This window comes from Oncorhynchus nerka, linkage group LG3 (assembly GCF_034236695.1).
Source record: "Oncorhynchus nerka isolate Pitt River linkage group LG3, Oner_Uvic_2.0, whole genome shotgun sequence".
NCBI lineage: Eukaryota > Metazoa > Chordata > Actinopteri > Salmoniformes > Salmonidae > Oncorhynchus > Oncorhynchus nerka.
The window spans coordinates 47,914,895-47,933,888 of NC_088398.1; the positions used below are offsets into that span (position 1 = coordinate 47,914,895).

At 43.6% G+C, this 18,994-nt stretch overlaps 1 protein-coding gene across 1 annotated transcript in view; it reads right to left on the bottom strand.

Moving 5' to 3' along the window:
* The window catches only part of LOC115109767 (aryl hydrocarbon receptor-like), a 47,035-nt gene extending 28,480 nt beyond the window's left edge, over positions 1 to 18,555 (bottom strand). Inside the window, exons 1-2 of the mRNA XM_065013000.1 lie at positions 17,840 to 18,555; positions 16,387 to 16,574 (exon numbers count right to left, since the gene is read on the bottom strand). Coding sequence (XP_064869072.1) covers positions 16,387 to 16,574; positions 17,840 to 17,880 — 229 coding nt within the window. The 5' untranslated portion in view covers positions 17,881 to 18,555. The remainder of the gene's footprint in view (positions 1 to 16,386; positions 16,575 to 17,839) is intronic.
* Positions 18,556 to 18,994: the final 439 nt, after the last annotated feature.

An 18,994-nucleotide genomic window follows, 5' to 3' on the forward strand; every position in this document is an offset into this window, starting at 1 on the left:
GGTGGGTCAACCAAATATCACAGGCATAGAAAGTACATTTTTCCTCAATAACATAGCTATCAGTAGAGTCAGAGCTAGAAGGGGGGGGGGAAATTATTTAAGATACTGTTTAAAGAGATAGGGTTTCAGATGTTTTCGGGAAGATGGGCAGGGACTCTGCTGTCCTAGCTTTAGGTGGAAGCTGGTTCCACCATTGGGGTGCCAGGACAGAGAAGAGCTTGGACTGGGCTAAGCCGAAGCTGCCCTCCCGCAGGGGTGGGAGAGCCAAGAGACCCGAGGTGGCAGAACGGAGTGCTCAGGTTGGGGTGTAGGGTTTGAGGAAGGGAGGGGCACTTACTCTTGCTGTTTTGTAGGTAAGCACCATGGTCTTGTAGTCAATGCGAGCTTTGACTGGAAGCCAGTGGATTGTGCAAAGGAGCGGTGTGACATGAGAGAACTTGGAAAGGCTGAAAACCAGGCTGGCTGCAGCATTCTGGATAGGTTGCAGGGGTTGATGGCACAAGCGGGGAGCCCAGCCAACAGCGGGTTGCTGTAGTACAGACGGGAGAGGACAAGTGCCTGGATTAGGATCTGTGGGCCATGGCCCACTTACTTGGGCCATGGACATTAGACCAGTGGAAATCTGTCCTTTGGTCTGATGAGTTCAAATGTAAGATTTTTTGGTTCCAACCGTCGTGTCTTTGTGAAACACAGGGTAGGTGAACGGATGATCTACGCATGTGTGGTTCCCACCATGAAGCATGGAGGAGGAGGTGTGATGGTGTTATGGTGCTTTGCCGGTGACACTGTCTGTGATTTATTTTGAATTCAAGGCACACTTAACCAGCATGGCTACCACAGCATTCTGCAGTGATACGCCATCCCATCTGGTTTGCGCTTAGTGGGGCTATCATTTGTTTTTCAACAGGACAATTACCCAACAGGCTGTGTAAGGGCTATTTGACCAAGGACAGTAATGGAGTGCTCCATCAGATGACCTGGCCTCCACAATCACCCGACCTAAACCCAATTGAGATGGTTTGGAATGAGTTAGTCCGCAGAGTGAAGAAAAAGCAGCCAACAAGTGCTCAGCATATGTGGGAACTCTTTCAATACTGTTGGAAAAGCATTCCAGGCGAAGCTGGTTGAGAAAATGCCAAAAGTGTGCAAAGCTGTCATCAAGGCAAAGGGTGGCTACTTTGAAGAATCTAAAATATATTTTAATTTGTTTAATACTTTTTTGATTACCACATAATATGGACTTGGTATTTTAACAAATAGGGATACCTTCTGTATAACACCCCTAAGGAAAAGAAATTCCACAAATTAACAAGGCACACCTATTAATTGAAATGCATTCCAGCTGACTACCTCATTAAGCTGGTTGAGAGAATGCCAAGTGTGTACAAAGCTGTCATCAAGGCAAAGGGTGGCTACTTTGAAGAATGTTTTTTTTAAACACTTTTTTGGTTGCTACATGTTTCCTTAGGTGTTATTTCATAGTTTTGATGTCTTCACTATTATTCTACAATATATAAAAAAAGTAAAATAAAGAAAAACCCTTAAATGAGTAGGTGTCAAAACTTTTGACTAGTACTGTACATTGTTGTGCATATCTCTGTGTTAATTATTCTAGCACTGTGTGAATGGCCTCTTTTTCTGACTGTCTGGGAGCAAATATAGAACATTTCAACTCCCTCGGCCTCGACACACTGCAGTGCACGAACACGCGATGCACACAGCCCCGCACCCACTGATATACACATGGATGCACAAAACACACACACAAGTTAACAAGAACATGCGGTGGCTAATGCAGGCATTAAGCACGAAACCCTGCACTGCCTATTTGTCTCTGAGTTCTGATAACATGTTCACATATTTAGAGGTAGGGGCTCATTACCCATTGTCCATGCTTTCCCTTCGGTGCACAGCATTCCACAATACACCAGGCCACATGACAGACTGGGGGATGGGGGTTGGCTTAGCTCGGGAAGAAGGGGATGAGTGGGAGGAGGGGAAAGAGAGGGATGAAGGGATCACCCACTGCTGATCATGGAACCCGGAAAGAGAGAGAGCTCTGCCTTTTTCTCATCTGAGTGCAGAGGATGGACAGAGAAGGGGGAGGGGCTGGAGGGGGGAAGGGAGGTATGGGGGTCCTTGAAAAAGCCTCTGTGATCCGAACTGAACAACGCCAATGAGTATCATGACATGTCACAAGACTTTTACAACAGGCATGCAGCTTATGTAACAAATCTGCATCCAAATACTACAACGACTTGTGACTATATCCAGATTGTTCACAGGATTTGGATACATGCCTTGTCGCAGTGGCAGTATATATAGAATATTCATTACACTAAAGGTTGTTTACACAATTATGACTTGGCATTATTCACTGAGTGTACAAAACATAAGACACACCTGCTCTTTGCATGACATAGACTGACCAGGTGAATCCGGGAGAAAGCTATGATCCCTTATTGATGTCACCTGTTAAATCCACTTCAATCAGTGTAGATGAAGGGGAGGAGGCAGGTTAAAGAAAGATTTCTAATCCTTGAGACAATTGAGACATGGATTGTGTATGTGTGACATTCAGAAGGTCAATGGGCAAGACAAAAGATTTAAGTGCCTTTGAACGGGGTATGGTAGAAGGTGCAAGGCGCACCAGTTTGAGTGTGAGAACTGCAACGCTGCTGGGTTTTTCACGCTGATCAGTTTCTTGTGTGTATCAGGAATGGTCCACCACCCAAAGGATATCCAGTCAACTTGACACAACTGGGGAAAGAATTGAAGTCAACATGGACCAGGATTCCTGTGGAATGCTTTCGACACCTTGTAGCAAAAGGGGGTGCAACTCAATACTAGGAAAGTGTTCCTAATTTCTTGCACACCCTGTGTATAATGGCATTATGTTGACACATTTCAGTGCAGATGTAGCCTATGTGAAGCAAAAGTAAAGCACTGACTAAATCCATTTGATTTGATTGATGTATATTTAACCCCAGGGCTACCGACGTTAAGGCTAATCTGAAGATGGTGCTGGTCACAACTTGCAGGCTTGTTTTCGAGTTGCTGTGCGTTTTGTTGCCAACCTATTTTGCTACCTGACAACTTTACGGTTTTCACTTTTTAATTACCGTTCATATATTTATTTATTTTTTCCTCAACTTTTTCACTCCGGACGCTTTATCTGGACACGATTCGTCAGGACCTCCAACAGCCGAAGCTAAGTAGTAACATTAACATGATGCCTTCTAATTGCAGTCGCTGTACTCGCCTTACGGCGAGAATAGCTGTGCTACAAGCCCAGCTTCAGACGCAATCGTTAGGCACGGGTCATTTCAGTGTAGGAAAGGATGAAACAGCGTCTGTGCCACCGGTAAGTACAGATAGTAGTATAAATCCCCTGGCACAGTCCCCGCAGCCGGACAACTTTCTCACGGTTTCTGGAAGGAAATGCTGTAGGAACGCTCAACCGGTGTCGCTCATTCAGCCGACAGAAACTTTCAACCGGTTTTCCCAATTAAGCAGCGGGTCGGAGTCAGAGGCCGAGTCTTCTCTGGTCTCTACTCCTCCCGTTACGGGGTCTGAGACGCCGAAGCTTCCCACCATTAACTCTGACAAATTGAAAACTGTAGTCATTGGCGACTCCATTACCCGCAGTATTAGACTTAAAACGAATCATCCAGTGATCATACACTGTTTACCAGGGGGCAGGGCTACCGACGTTAAGGCTAATCTGAAGATGGTGCTGGCTAAAGCTAAAACTGGCGAGTGTAGAGAGTATAGAGATATTGTTATCCACGTCGGCACCAACGATGTTAGGATGAAACAGTCAGAGATCACCAAGCGCAACATAGCTTCTGCGTGTATATCAGATAGAAAGATGTGTCGGCATCGAGTAATTGTCTCTGGCCCCCTCCCAGTTAGGGGGAGTGATGAGCTCTACAGCAGAGTCTCACAACTCAATCGCTGGTTGAAAACTGTTTTCTGCCCCTCCCAAAAGATAGAATTTGTAGATAATTGGCCCTCTTTCTGGGACTCACCCACAAACAGGACCAAGCCTGACCTGCTGAGGAGTCACGGACTCCATCCTAGCTGGAGGGGTGCTCTCATCTTATCTACCAACATAGACAGGGCTCTAACTCCTCTAGCTCCACAATGAAATAGGGTGCAGGCCTGGCAGCAGGCTGTTAGCCAGCCTGCCAGCATAGTGGAGTCTGCCACTAGCACAGTCAGTGTAGTCAGCTCAGCTATCACCATTGAGACCGTGTCTGTGCCTCGACCTAGGTTGGGCAAAACTAAACATGGCGGTGTTCGCCTTAGCAATCTCACTAGGATAAAGACCACCTCCATTCCTGTCATTACTGAAAGAGATCATGATACCTCACATCTCAAAATGGGGCTACTTATTAATGTTAGATCCCTTACTTCAAAGGCAATTATAGTCAATGAACACATCACTGATCATAATCTTGATGTGATTGGTCTGACTGAAACATGGCTTAAGCCTTATGAATTTACTGTTTTAAATGAGGCCTCACCTCCTGGCTACACTAGTGACCATATCCCCCGTGCATCCCGCAAAGGTGGAGGTGTTGCTAACATTTACGATAGCAAATTTCAATTTACAAAAAAAAAAAGACGTTTTCGTCTTTTGAGCTTCTAGTCATGAAATCTATGCAGCCTACTCAATCACTTTTTATAGCAACTGTTTACAGGCCTCCTGGGCCATATACAGCGTTTCTCACTGAGTTCCCTGAATTCCTATCGGACCTTGTAGTCATAGCAGATAATATTCTAATCTTTGGTGACTTTAATATTCACATGGAAAAGTCCACAGACCCACTCCAAAAGGCTTTCGGAGCCATCATCGACTCAGTGGGTTTTGTCCAACATGTCTCTGGACCCACTCACTGTCACAGTCATACGCTGGACCTAGTTTTGTCCCATGGAATAAATGTTGTGGATCTTAATGTTTTTCCTCATAATCCTGGACTATCGGACCACCATTTTATTACGTTTGCAATTGCAACAAATAATCTGCTTAGACCCCAACCAAGGAAATCAAAAGTCGTGCTATAAATTCACAGACAACACAAAGATTCCTTGATGTCCTTTCAGATTCCCTCTGTCTACCCAAGGACGCCAGAGGACAAAAATCAGTTAACCACCTAACTCAGGAACTCAATTTAACCTTGCGCAATACCCTAGATGCAGTTGCACCCCTAAAAACTAAAAACATTTCTCATAAGAAACTAGCTCCCTGGTACACAGAAAATACCCGAGCTCTGAAGCAAGCTTCCAGAAAATTGGAACGGAAATGGCGCCACACCAAACTGGAAGTCTTCCGACTAGCTTGGAAAGACAGTACCGTGCAGTACCGAAGAGCCCTTACTGCTGCTCGATCATCCTATTTTTCTAACTTAATTGAGGAACATAAGAACAATCCGAAATTCCTTTTTGATACTGTCGCAAAGCTAACTAAAAAGCAGCATTCCCCAAGAGAGGATGACTTTCACTTTAGCAGTGATAAATTCATGAACTTCTTTGAGGAAAAGATTATGATTATTAGAAAGCAAATTACGGACTCCTCTTTAAATCTGCGTATTCCTCCAAACCTCAGTTGTCCTGAGTCTGCACAACTCTGCCAGGACCTAGGATCAAGAGAGACGCTCAAGTGTTTTAGTACTATATCTCTTGACACAATCATGAAAATAATCATGGCCTCTAAACCTTCAAGCTGCATACTGGACCCTATTCCAACTAAACTACTGAAAGAGCTGCTTCCTGTGCTTGGCCCTCCTATGTTGAACATAATAAACGGCTCTCTAACCACCGGATGTGTACCAAACTCACTTAAAGTGGCAGTAATAAAGCCTCTCTTGAAAAAGCCAAACGAAAAGCCAAACGATCGGCCTATATCGAATCTTCCATTCCTCTCAAAAATTTTAAAGAAGGCTGTTCTTCTCTTCTTCTCACTGCCTTCCTGAAGACAAACAATGTATACGAAATGCTTCAGTCTGGTTTTAGACCCCATCATAGCACTGAGACGGCACTTGTGAAGGTGGTAAATGACATTTTAATGGCATCGGACCGAGGCTCTGCATCTGTCCTCGTGCTCCTAGACCTTAGTGCTGCTTTTGATACCATTGATCACCACATTCTTTTGGAGAGATTGGAAACCCAAATTGGTCTACACGGACAAGTTCTGGCCTGGTTTAGATCTTATCTGTTGGAAAGATATCAGTTTGTCTCTGTGAATGGTTTGTCCTCTGACAAATCAACTGTAAATTTCGGTGTTCCTCAAGGTTCCGTTTTAGGACCACTATTGTTTTCACTATATATTTTACCTCTTGGGGATGTTACTCGAAAACATAATGTTAACTTTCACTGCTATGCTGATGACACACAGCTGTACATTTCAATGAAACATGGTGAAGCCCCAAAATTGCCCTCGCTAGAAGCATGTGTTTCAGACATAAGGAAGTGGATGGCTGCAAACTTTCTACTATTAAACTCGGACAAAACAGAGATGCTTGTTCTAGGTCCCAAGAAACAAAGAGATCGTCTGTTGAATCTGACAATTAATCTTAATGGTTGTACAGTCGTCTCAAATAAAACTGTGAAGGACCTCGGCGTTACTCTGGACCCTGATCTCTCTTTTGAAGAACATATCAAGACCATTTCGAGGACAGCTTTTTTCCATCTACGTAACATTGCAAAAATCAGAAACTTTCTGTCCAAAAATGATGCAGAAAAATTAATCCATGCTTTTGTCACTTCTAGGTTAGACTACTGCAATGCTCTACTTTCCGGCTACCCGGATAAAGCACTAAATAAACTTCAGTTAGTGCTAAATACGGCTGCTAGAATCCTGACTAGAACCAAAGAATTTGATCATATTACTCCAGTGCTAGCCTCTCTACACTGGCTTCCTGTCAAAGCAAGGGCTGATTTCAAGGTTTTACTGCTAACCTACAAAGCATTACATGGGCTTGCTCCTACCTATCTCTCTGATTTGGTCCTGCCGTACATACCTACACGTACGCTACGGTCACAAGACGAGGCCTCCTAATTGTCCCTAGAATTTCTAAGCAAACAGCTGGAGGCAGGGCTTTCTCCTATAGAGCTCCATTTTTATGGAACGGTCTGCCTACCCATGTCAGAGACGCAAACTCGGTCTCAACCTTTAAGTCTTTACTGAAGACTCATCTCTTCAGTGGGTCATATGATTGAGTGTAGTCTGGCCCAGGAGTGGGAAGGTGAACGGAAAGGCTCTGGAGCAACGAACCGCCCTTGCTGTCTCTGCCTGGCCGGTTCCCCTCTTTCCACTGGGATTCTCTGCCTCTAACCCTATTACAGGGGCTGAGTCACTGGCTTACTGGAGCTCTCTCATGCCGTCCCTGGAAGGGGTGCGTCACCTGAGTGGGTTGATTCACTGTTGTGGTCATCCTGTCTGGGTTGTCGCCCCCCCCCCCCCTTGGGTTGTGCCGTGGCGGAGAGCTTTGTGGGCTATACTCAGCCTTGTCTCAGGATGGTAAGTTGGTGGTTGAAGATATCCCTCTAGTGGTGTGGGGGCTGTGCTTTGGCAAAGTGGGTGGGGTTATATCCTTCCTGTTTGGCCCTGTCCGGGGGTATCATCGGATGGGGCCACAGTGTCTCCTGACCCCTCCTGTCTCAGCCTCCAGTATTTATGCTGCAGTAGTTTATGTGTCGGGGTCTAGGGTCAGTTTGATATATCTGGAGTACTTCTCCTGTCCTATTCGGTGTCCTGTGTGAATCTAAATGTGCGTTCTCTAATTATCTCCTTCTCTCTTTCTTTCTCTCTCTCGGAGGACCTGAGCCCTAGGACCATGCCCCAGGACTACCTGACATGATGACTCCTTGCTGTCCCCAGTCCACCTGGCCATGCTACTGCTCCAGTTTCAACTGTTCTGCCTTATTATTATTCGACCATGCTGGTCATTTATGAACATTTGAACATCTTGGCCATGTTCTGTTATAATCTCCACCCGGCACAGCCAGAAGAGGACTGGCCACCCCACATAGCCTGGTTCCTCTCTAGGTTTCTTCCTAGGTTTTGACCTTTCTAGGGAGTTTTTCCTAGCCACCGTGCTTCTACACCTGCATTGCTTGCTGTTTGGGGTTTTAGGCTGCGTTTCTGTACAGCACTTTGAGATATCAGCTAATGTACGAAGGGCTATATAAATAAATTTGATTTGATTTGATGTCATGTTTCACACAAGAGCAACTCCACATTTACATTCAACATACAACAGCATACAACCATAGAATTAGAATTAGTCTAACCACAAATTTGAATCGTAAACATACAACACAGCCATACCATTGTCATGGGGCATATTGCACTACATTATTTATTTTTGCAAGCAAAACTTAAAGCCGGAAGAACCAGTTACTAGATCAATAAAAAAAGTGGTCAGATGAAGCAGATGCTAAGCTACAGGACTGTTTCGCCAGCACAGGCTGGAATATGTTCTGGGATTCCTTCAATGGCAGTGAGGAGTACACCACATCTGTCAATGGCTTCATCAATAAGTGCATTGATGACGTCCCCCCCACAGTGACCGTACATACATACCCCAACCAGAAACCATGGATTACAGGCACTGAGCTAAAGACTAGAGCTGCAACTTTCAAGGAGCAGGACTGTAACCCGGAAGCTTATACAAAAACCCGCTATGCCCTCCGACAAACCATCAAACAGGCAAAGCATCAATTCAGGATTAAGATCGAGTCGTACTACACCGGCTCTGACGCTCGTCGGATGTGGCAGGGAGGGACTAGGGAAGCATAGCCAGAGCTGCCCAATGACACAAGCCTACCGGAAGAGCTAAACGCACTGACCAACTAGCTAAGTGTCTTCACTGACATTTTCAACCTCTCCCTGTCAGAGTCTGTAATCCATCAACATGTTTTAAGCAGAACACCATAGTGCCTGTGCCCAAGAACACTAAGGTAACCTGTCTAAATGACTACTGACCCTAAGCGCTCACGTCTGTAGCCATGAAGTGCTTTGAAAGGCTGGTCATGGCTCACATCAATACCATCATCCCAGAAACCCTAGACCCACTCCAATTTGCATACCGCCCCAACAGATCCACAGATGATGCAGTCTCTATTGCTCTCCACACTGCCCTTTCCCACCTGGACAAAAGGAACACCTATGTGAGAATGCTATTCATTGACTACAGCTCAGCGTTCAACACCATATTGCCCTCAAAGCTCACCAATAAGCCCAGGACCCTGGGACTAAACACATCCCTCTGCAACTGGATCCTGGACTTCCTGACGGGCCGTCACCAGGCGGTAAGGGTAGGTAACAACACATCTGCCACGTTGATCCTCAACACAGGGGCCCCTCAAAGGCACGTGCTCAGCCCCCTCTATTTGCATCCCCCCCCCCTCTCCACACCACTGCCACTCTCTGTTGTCATCTATGACTAGGTCACTTTAATTAACTCTACCTCCATGTACATACTACCTCAACTAACCGGTGTCCCTGCACATTGACTCTGTACCCCCCTGTATATATTGTGATTTAATTTTTTACAGCCACTCTTAATTACTTGTTACTTTTATCTGTTATTCTTATCCACATTTTTTGAAACTGCACTGTTGGTTAGGGGCTCGTAAGTAAGCATTTCACTGTAAGGTCTACCTGTTGTATCTGTTGTATTCGGCACATGTGACTAATACAATTTGATTTGATCAGCTACCTAAGGATGAGGAAGTTCCGCAACAGAAAGCAAATTAACAGAGGGAAGGATGAAAATAAAGGGCAATCCTGCCTCCTGGTTTAGTTGCAAGTAAACTCAGCTTTTCCAGGAATCCCTTGAGTGCTCTTATTGGATAAATTAAGTTATCTGAGGGACTGGCCACTTTCCGCCTCACAGGAGAAACGCGTGGTGACATGGTGGCCCTTTTCACCCCTCCGTCTTTACAACAAAACAACTCACAATAGAAGGGCCATACCTCGCTCCCAGGGGGCCCCTGGGCATCTTTGTTGGAACAACGGAATGAAAGAAAAGGTGGTTGTTACAAATTTAGGGCAAGTGTATTTTCATTGTGTTGTACTTATTTGAAATAGTGTCATACAAAACATGGATGTCTATTTATAATGCTGGAGGTTGATGCACTTGGGTTTGTGTCAAGTTATTCAGCCTTCCAGTTCAGTCTTCTAATGATACCTTCTAAATGAAGGGCTTTCACATTTACACCGCCCAAAATATTATGAGTGCATTTGATTTGTGTACTCATTTTTGTTCATCATCTGACTGCCAGGCTGGACGAAGAGTGGCACCGTGCTACAGTACAGCGAGCCAGAGAGAAACACAACTGGAGCTTGGCTTGTCTGTGGTTGTTAGTGTGGGGATCTCCATCACAGCGGGAGTGGTCCATTAACAGAGGAAACACTGACAACATATTAGAATCCAGAGCCAGAGCTCCGAGAGGGCTTCTTTCAGACAAGCTATACAGCTTTACACACAGTTCTAATTGCTGCAGTCTTATAGCAGCAGCGGGAAGCCATAGTGTGTGTGAGTCTACAGTATGTGTGCCTGTTAATGTATGTCAGAATGACTTCCTCCCCTATTCCACATATAGGGAGACTTGGGAGTGGAATTGCAGTTGACATGCTGACTCATGTGCACACACACACGCACACACACGGGGGAGGGGAGGGTAGGAGGGGGAATGGAGATTGCACAATAGCAGACTAATAAGCATATCATTAATTCTCAAGGGTGAAATATAAATGAAAAAGAACTTACAAAGCCACCAGCAAAACTATGACAGTATTGCATTAGTGTTTACGCTACAGTAAATATCTAGCAGAATATATTACCATAAACAGCAGTTGATGGGTGCGTGCATGACATAATATACAGAAGCACATTCTAAATGGACACGTTGACATTCAAACAAAATCCAAATAACCTGAGGCCACCATGGTGTGTCACATGGACCTGGAGCCACAGAGATGACACCCCAATGGCACTCTATTCCGTGTATAGTGCACAACCTTTGACCAGGGTCCATAGGGCCCAGTCTATAAGGAATAGGGTGCCATTTGGGACACAGACACCACCAAGCTCCTTCCATCTGAGACCAGGATGTTATAACCTCCCATGTTTCGCTGTGATGAAATTACACCTGCCCCTGCTCCTGGTGGCTGTGTTGTGTAGATTCTGGGTACGGGTAATCCTGGGAGTGAATTGTTGTTTGCTCTAGTTGTAAACTGCTAAGCACAGGGGGCAAGGCCTCTAAGCACAGGGGGCAAGGCCTCTAAGCACAGGGGGGCAAGGCCTCTAAGCACAGGAGGCAAGGTCTCTAAGCACAGGGGGCAAGGCCTCTAAGCACAGGGGGCAAGGCCTCTAAGCACAGGGGGCAAGGCCTCTAAGCACAGGGGGCAAGGCCTCTAAGCACAGGGGGCAAGGTCTCTAAGCACAGGGGGCAAGGCCTCTAAGCACAGGGGGCAAGGCCTCTCTGGGTAGCCACCCGCCTGGTCCAGTTGCAGGATAGAAGGAATCTACTCAGAGCTCAGACACACCGGTAGTGTTTGCCGGCCGAGAGTACTTAGCATCTCTGAACAGAGTGCTGGCTGTAATTTGCAAACCGAGCGCAAGCTGATTCTACATTTAGAATCGTGGGGAAATGTTGTCAGTGAGACGTCCGCCAGCAGGTCATCCATAAAACACACCACCTCGAATGAACGGCAGATCAACGGCAGATCAACTTTGGTGCGGTCCCTTAACACCCAGAACAGAACCTATTTAATTTGGAACAGGACAGAGTACTGTCTTTATCTGAGACATTAGCATGGACCAAACCAAATGCTGCCTAATGTACCATAAAATATTTTCACATCCAGTCCATCAAAAATGTAAACAGCAGCTGTGAGAGAAGCTGTGGCCTAGTCTATAGGGGAGAAATGCCTATGCATACTGCACACAGAATAATTTGGTATTTACTGGTGGTGCTTTAGGTTTTAGCCACTCCTGCTCTTATTCCTTAAAGGTCGAATGCAGCTGTTTTTATATCAATATCAAATAATTTCGGGCTAACAATTAAGTACCATACTGTACCATAATTTGCTTTTTAGCAAAAAACTATTTCTCAAGCAAGTATTTTACTAGGACTGCCTGGGAATGGTTTGAGTGGGGAGGGGAAAACTGAAAACAAGCTGTTATTTGCAGCGAGGTTTGGAACTCTCGTTGTTATTGGTCTATTAACCAATTTACTGCATGGTGATGTCACCATGGAAAGCCAAAACTCCCACTCATGCAAATCTGCTGCTTAGAAGTTCCTGTGTATACTGCATTTTAAACAAGAAACTAACACTGATCACATTTTTTAACACTTATACATTGTTAGTTTCATCAGCTGTTGTACAATATGATACAAAACATAGGAAAAACTGCATTATGACAGCACTTTGCCTTTAAGGCTGGTAGAGGAGGGATGCAAGAAGGCCTAAAGACAAGGGAGAGAGGAGGCAGCTGGGATGGATAATACTGTCGGACGGATTATACGGGCTCTGCTAGGCTTTGTTCAACTTGTACAAGATATTTAATTACACACACAGCAACAACATTGGACTATGGTACAACACACACATCCTGCTGCCGAGATAAACAAAATACAACAGAGGGCATCTGAGGTATTAAAGAAAAATACAGAACATGGCGTCCCTACCATAGCACAATGCTAGTTCACTCCGGTTGTTATTACTAAACCAACAATACACAGCATTAACTGCAGGTAGACTTCATTCATTATTCATTCATTCATTCATTCATTCATTCATTCATTCATTCATTCATTCATTCGGGGTGGCAGGGTAGCCTAGTGGTTAGAGCGTTGGACTAGTAACTGAAAGGTTGCAAGTTCATATCCCCGAACTGACAAAGTACAAATCTGTCGTTCTGCCCCTGAACACAGGGGCAGAACGGCCCCCTGTGCTTAGAGGCCTTGCCCCCTGTTCCTAGGCCTTCATTAAAAATAAGAATTTGTTTGTAACTGACTTGCCTAGTTAAATAAAGGTATTAAATAAATAAAAAATTAACAGCAATTAGTTGGTGATGACTACTAGCCACCATACAGATGCATTAATGGTAATGAAGAACTAAAGCAACTATCCATAAACCAACCACCCTAAACCCAGCACACAGAGCAGCATTTGGTCTGTGTACATACAACAAATTATGGTGGGACAGACTAGCGAGAGACTATGGGCCTGCAGGCTGGCAAGGGCCATGATCGGCTGTTGATAAGGCTGCAGGTTAAGGTTCACTCTCCTCATGTACTTCATGAACACCGGCAATGAATCACTGACTATTGTCATGACATTGACCTGGGGGTAGGTTTATGACAGTCATAAATACCTCGTTCCCCCTTTTTCCTCTCTCTACCCTACTGATGTTACATTTGCAAAACCCTTGGTTAACATAGAGATTCTGGGAACATCAGAAGGTGGGGGGAAATGAACTATATTCTGGTAATCCGACCAATGGAACATATGCGGTGGTACTTAATGAATATGATGTCAGTTCGGTTGTCATCTGAGACATTCTCATCAATGATAAGATGACAAACTCTACAGTGGAAAGTCTACACATCAGAGTTATCGGATTAACATGGAATTGTAGTTCAATTTAAATGTTTGAAAATGAAATTATTTGTGATGGGATGAAATGTGATTTTAGCTTCTAAAATGTGAGATTTGGGTTTTCATAAGATAGGGCTCTGCTCAATCAGTGGCCCGCCCCTGTGAAGGGACATGGGCTATAAAACTTTTCAAACACGCCCTCCTCTCCCTTCCTATATAAGCCCTTGACGACAATATAACCTCCTGTTCCGAGGACGTGAGGACGACAGTCCGATGTCAGAATGGTTCAGATAATAACTACAGAACGAAGCCAACATCAGCGTGAGCTTTGGTTGCGAATGGTATGGACTTTGAATTCTTATTCACTACAAAAGTGATAGCTCCTAGCCGTTGAGTTGCAAATGAGGGTTAGGAAGGAACAGACAGAGTATCCCGTCTACCACACAACAATGTTACTACAACGTATTCAATTTACCAGCAGAGACATTCTTCAAAGGACTTCAAAGGACTCGGTTGGGCAACACGGCCTTCCATCTACCACCAACCTACCGAAGCGCAGCTCAGAGTAAATATTTATTGCATTTTCCTTTTCCAAATGGGCGTTAATTTAGAATGCATAAGATACTGTATTTACGATAGCACAGCTTCGCCCTATGTTCCTCAGTCTTCCCGCTCTTTCACTCAAACCCAGCCCCTTTTCTTTTGTGTAACAAGCTGTCATATCTGTTCCGCCCGCTTGGGATGTTTTCCTTTATGACGTCATTTGTAATCAAGTTATGATTTAATAATGTGTATGTGTAATTCTGTGTGATTACTTAGGTATTTAGTAAATAAATCATGAAACCCAATTTTGTATTGCTGGTTCAACTTGTTAGCCAGGGTTCGTGCAGATAACCAAGAATTTACAACTTTCAGATGAGACTGAATTAAGATGTCAGTTAATATTGAGTGCTATTGATGTAAAATATTTATAGGTCTTTAAGAGTTTATTCGGAAGATAACAGCTCTATAAATATTATTTTGTGGTGCCCCGACTCTCTAGTTAATTACATTTACATGATTAGCTCAATCAGGTAATATTAATTACGGAGAAATTATTTCATAGAATAGCATGTCATATCACTTAATCCGGCATAGCCAAAGACACGACACTGTCAAGGAAGGAACTACGCTAATACAGTTACACAACAAAGATAAGAGGGCTTGTCAGCATGCTTTAGCCTGTGACGCTGAAATACAATATCAACAATATATTTTGACAGGCTGAAGACGTGTTAGACCCCTAATACAATAATCAGTTAACCTATAGTGCACCTATCATGATGTTTCATATTCAAGCAAAGTTAAGCAACTTCAGAGATTAAACAACCCCTCGATGACCCGAGAAATGACTAGATTTACCAAGGTAAGAATACTTTCATATGGCTTTTTCAATTGATTAAAGCGATAGATGATATAACTAAGGTCTGGTCTGGATTCACCCCCCCACCCCTTCGGGCAGTGTTTCCCAAACTCGGTCCTCGGGACCCCAGGGGTGCAATTTTTGGTTTTTGCCCTAACCACTACACAGCTGATTCAAATTATCAAAGCTTGATGATAAGTTGATTATTTGAATCAGCTGTGTAGTGCTAGGGCAAAAAAAAAAAACGTTCCCCTGTTTGGGGTCCCGAGGACTGAGTTTGGGAAACCCTGCCTTGGGGCATCTCCATCCCTCTCCGCAAAGTATTTGTACATGTGCACTTAAGGCATCCCCCCTCCACACTGGAAAAACTATGCATTTGCAATATCTCCCCCCAACACACTGGTATCACGAGCCTCGGATCCCATCCGTCTCACCCCAAACAGCCATTTCAAAAAGCTACACTCTTAAACAAACATGGCTCTTCCTCCATTTCATAAATTCTTTAAACTCTGAGATTTCTCTCAATTATTAATGCTTTGAGTACATCTAACGCCCGCATTGCAGCATTTTCTTTAAAAGATCACTACCTAAAATAACAGTGTCTTTCCCTCACAACATAGGAGAGAAAAAATACAAATCCGTCCTCCTTGCATGCAATTCTTTTGTTCCCTCACACACACTTCTCGGTTTTTAATGGAGACCCTGCTTTCTCTTCCATCCTTAACTCCAAATACAGGCAGAGTCACGGGCCTCTATGAAATATTGAGGCTCCTTATTCTTCTCCAGGATGAAATAATGTGATGGCTGCTGCTCCAGCTGGGGCTCTTTCCTTCCACATCACAGCTGATATGTGTTTTGAAGGCATCGGGAAACACAGGCCACATGAGAGACTCGGGAGCTTTATTGTTTTGACATCTTCATAACAGTTCTAGGGATGGGAGCATGAATGAGGAGGTTTACAAAGCCACAGTGGCTCCACACAGTGCTTCCCATGACGATGCACAGCAATTACTGCTCTGTTCAACTACGTAGTGTACAGGCAAGACAGCAAGGCAGCACAGGGATGCTGAAAGGGGCTCAGGCTAACTGCTCTGTCAGCTCTCTGCTCTGATGCTGTTTAAGTAGAGCATATTTTTAGGATAGGCTTTAGCTACATGCTGTAGTAGCCCTGTGCTATGGTAATGCGCCCTTCTTCTGTACAAAGTGAGGGATCAGTGGCCCCCTGTTTGCATCCAAGGAGCATCCTTATGTCTACACAGAAAGCACTACATTTCAGGAAGCACTCGATTGAGAACCTCAAACTAAGGGCCCTATTCAATCAATAGTTTGAGAGTAATAAGGGTGTTCTTTGTGGACTACTTCTTACCAGTGAAGAAGTTCTTGGCCCGGAGGTAACTGACACTTAGGCGGAGGATGGAGAGTTTGTCCAGGCTGGTGGTGACCTCCTCTGGGAAGGGCAGAAGGCTGGCCAGCCTCTCCAGCTCTCCATTTAGACGGTCCCGGTGGCGCTTGGAGGGGTTCGACTTGGCCCCTTCTGATGGGGGCTGTTTCACCCTGAGAGAGAAGAAACCATTCATTGAAACGTAATATTTTTACAGAAAATTCTAGGTAGGTCTTCTGATAAATTATAATGATGGTTGTTCCTTGTTAGGGCATTATTAACAATTATTAGCATTATCAATATTTTTACAAATGATCATTTTGTAGAAATAAATAAATCATTCAAATAATTCAAAAAAATGTTTTAGAGAAACATTACAATTATGAAAACATAAGGAAAATAGAAAACATGAATTTCCATGTGTGAATGACACAATGGTTTTTTATTGTTAATACACTTGGACTTATCATGTATAGTGCTCCAACAACCCACTCATGCTTTAACAAATCATTTCAATAAATGCCTCCAGAGCATTGAATGCACTGCAGGCATTGTACCATGAACAGCAACACATTCTCCACTCACAACAAGCAATGTTGGTTCAACAAAGATATATGTATGTAAACAGATGTTGGGCCTATATTCATGTTAGACCAATTTTCCATATTAAATTAGTAAATGACTAAATAGGCTTATTTCAAAAATAATAATACACAGGCTATAAATGGAAATGTAATAATAGTAAAAAGCCATTTGTTGTATGAATTTGCACCGTGCATTTTGACGCATGAATGGTTCTATTTCAGTGAGGAATTCCAGCAGGTGCAAGTGCTCTTAAATATCTTAAAGTTCTTGCCTTATGCATCTGTACCTCCATCACATCACGTCCGATTCGTTTCCATCAAACATTTTTACCCAGAACCAACGAAAGGCATTGTTGACATAAAATAACAAATGCAAAAACAATCACTTATGAAGACAAGTGAAACGTTCGACAGCATGCTACTTTAAGCTTACTGGGAAATCGAATTAAATATCGAATTACGATCACATTAGATATCCAGAAAATGTTGTACCATTGATTTATGGTAGCCTATAAATTCTGTAACAAATTAATACTCGTATAGTCAATTAAACTGTTGTACAATGTGGGTGCCTGGTCGAGGCCTTTCTGACACTGTCCTGTAGGGCGCACTAAAAGTTGTTTATTTGTCCTGTCGTGCGCCATCGACTTATCAATTTAACTCAGGTTAAAATACGCTATTTAAGTTTGCACACTTGATGACAAATTGACATCTATTTCGAGCTGTCATGGGATGGCCTACTTACAACAGGCACTAAAAGAGTATAGCTGGTATATGGGTGCAGGGTTTAAGAACATTACGCTATTTCTGTTTGCAAAAATACCTTTCAATTCATAGAAATACAATGTACTTACGCTCTCTGGACTGGTTTTCTTCTTTTACGTCCAGCATACATGATGTGGCTGTATTGCAAGCCCGATGAATAGCCCAAAATGATATTAGCGTACAGTTGTCTTCGAGCTACATATAGCCCACAAGAAATGTTATTATACTAATCCTTCAGATGAAGAACGTAAACACATTCGCAAGCGGCCAACCACATCTAAACGAAAAACAACAAACAGTGCTACTTTTAGTTTTATATTTTCTCATTTAACTGTGCGCTGATCCAGAGATGGGAGAATAATTCAAATTTCTATAAATGCATGGTGATGCATGGCATCGTTGCGCGCTCAGATTGCCATCCAGACTGCCACCGTTAAAATGGATAAAATGTATTAAAGTTGCAATGCTGTTTATAATCCATCGACAAGCTTAATTGGTCTGCAAAACAATGCTTCAAACCAATATACAACCCCAGTAATGATTCTCCTCGTCTAGCGGAATGGTGATCTTGATGTGCAATGCCAGTGCGTTTAGAAAGGCTTTAATCCTCTTCCATGCACCTTCTATGCACCTTTCCAATGATTTCCCAGGCATTTTTTTTCATATTTTACACTGATAATAATCGAACAAGGTTGTTAGGATATTTTATATATTGTATATTAGTCCAATGCTAAACTTCCGCTATACCCAAATTATCGAGTCGGTTCGGGCACGCGCATCACCCTGCTAGGGTCAGGGGCACAGATTTAGGCGGGCACGCGCAATAGGCATGAGGCAAGCAAGAGAGGTCTGCGGGTGCATTATGAGAAAATCTCCTGGAAACACAAGCAACCACGTCAATGTTTGCGCGTTCCTGAGCGGCCTGTTTCGTCCAATCAGAGTGGAGATGAGAGAGTAGAGGTTCATGTTGAGCCTAAGTGGCCTTTGCTGTATTTGGGTCAGAGGTTAGACTTTTAAATAATGAAACCATGCTATTCTAAATTCATGGTTTAGCATAGCCATGGTGTTGAGATGCAATGCATTAAAAAAAATGTGTCCACATTTCTACACTTTTGTGCCATAGCATACATTTGATTCATAAAAATGTCTACATACTGTTAGAAATTAAATGTATAGATGGGTGAGCCGGTCAGGGATCGATTCAGACTAAGTGGTAAATTTTATGACAAGTAAACAGTTTATTC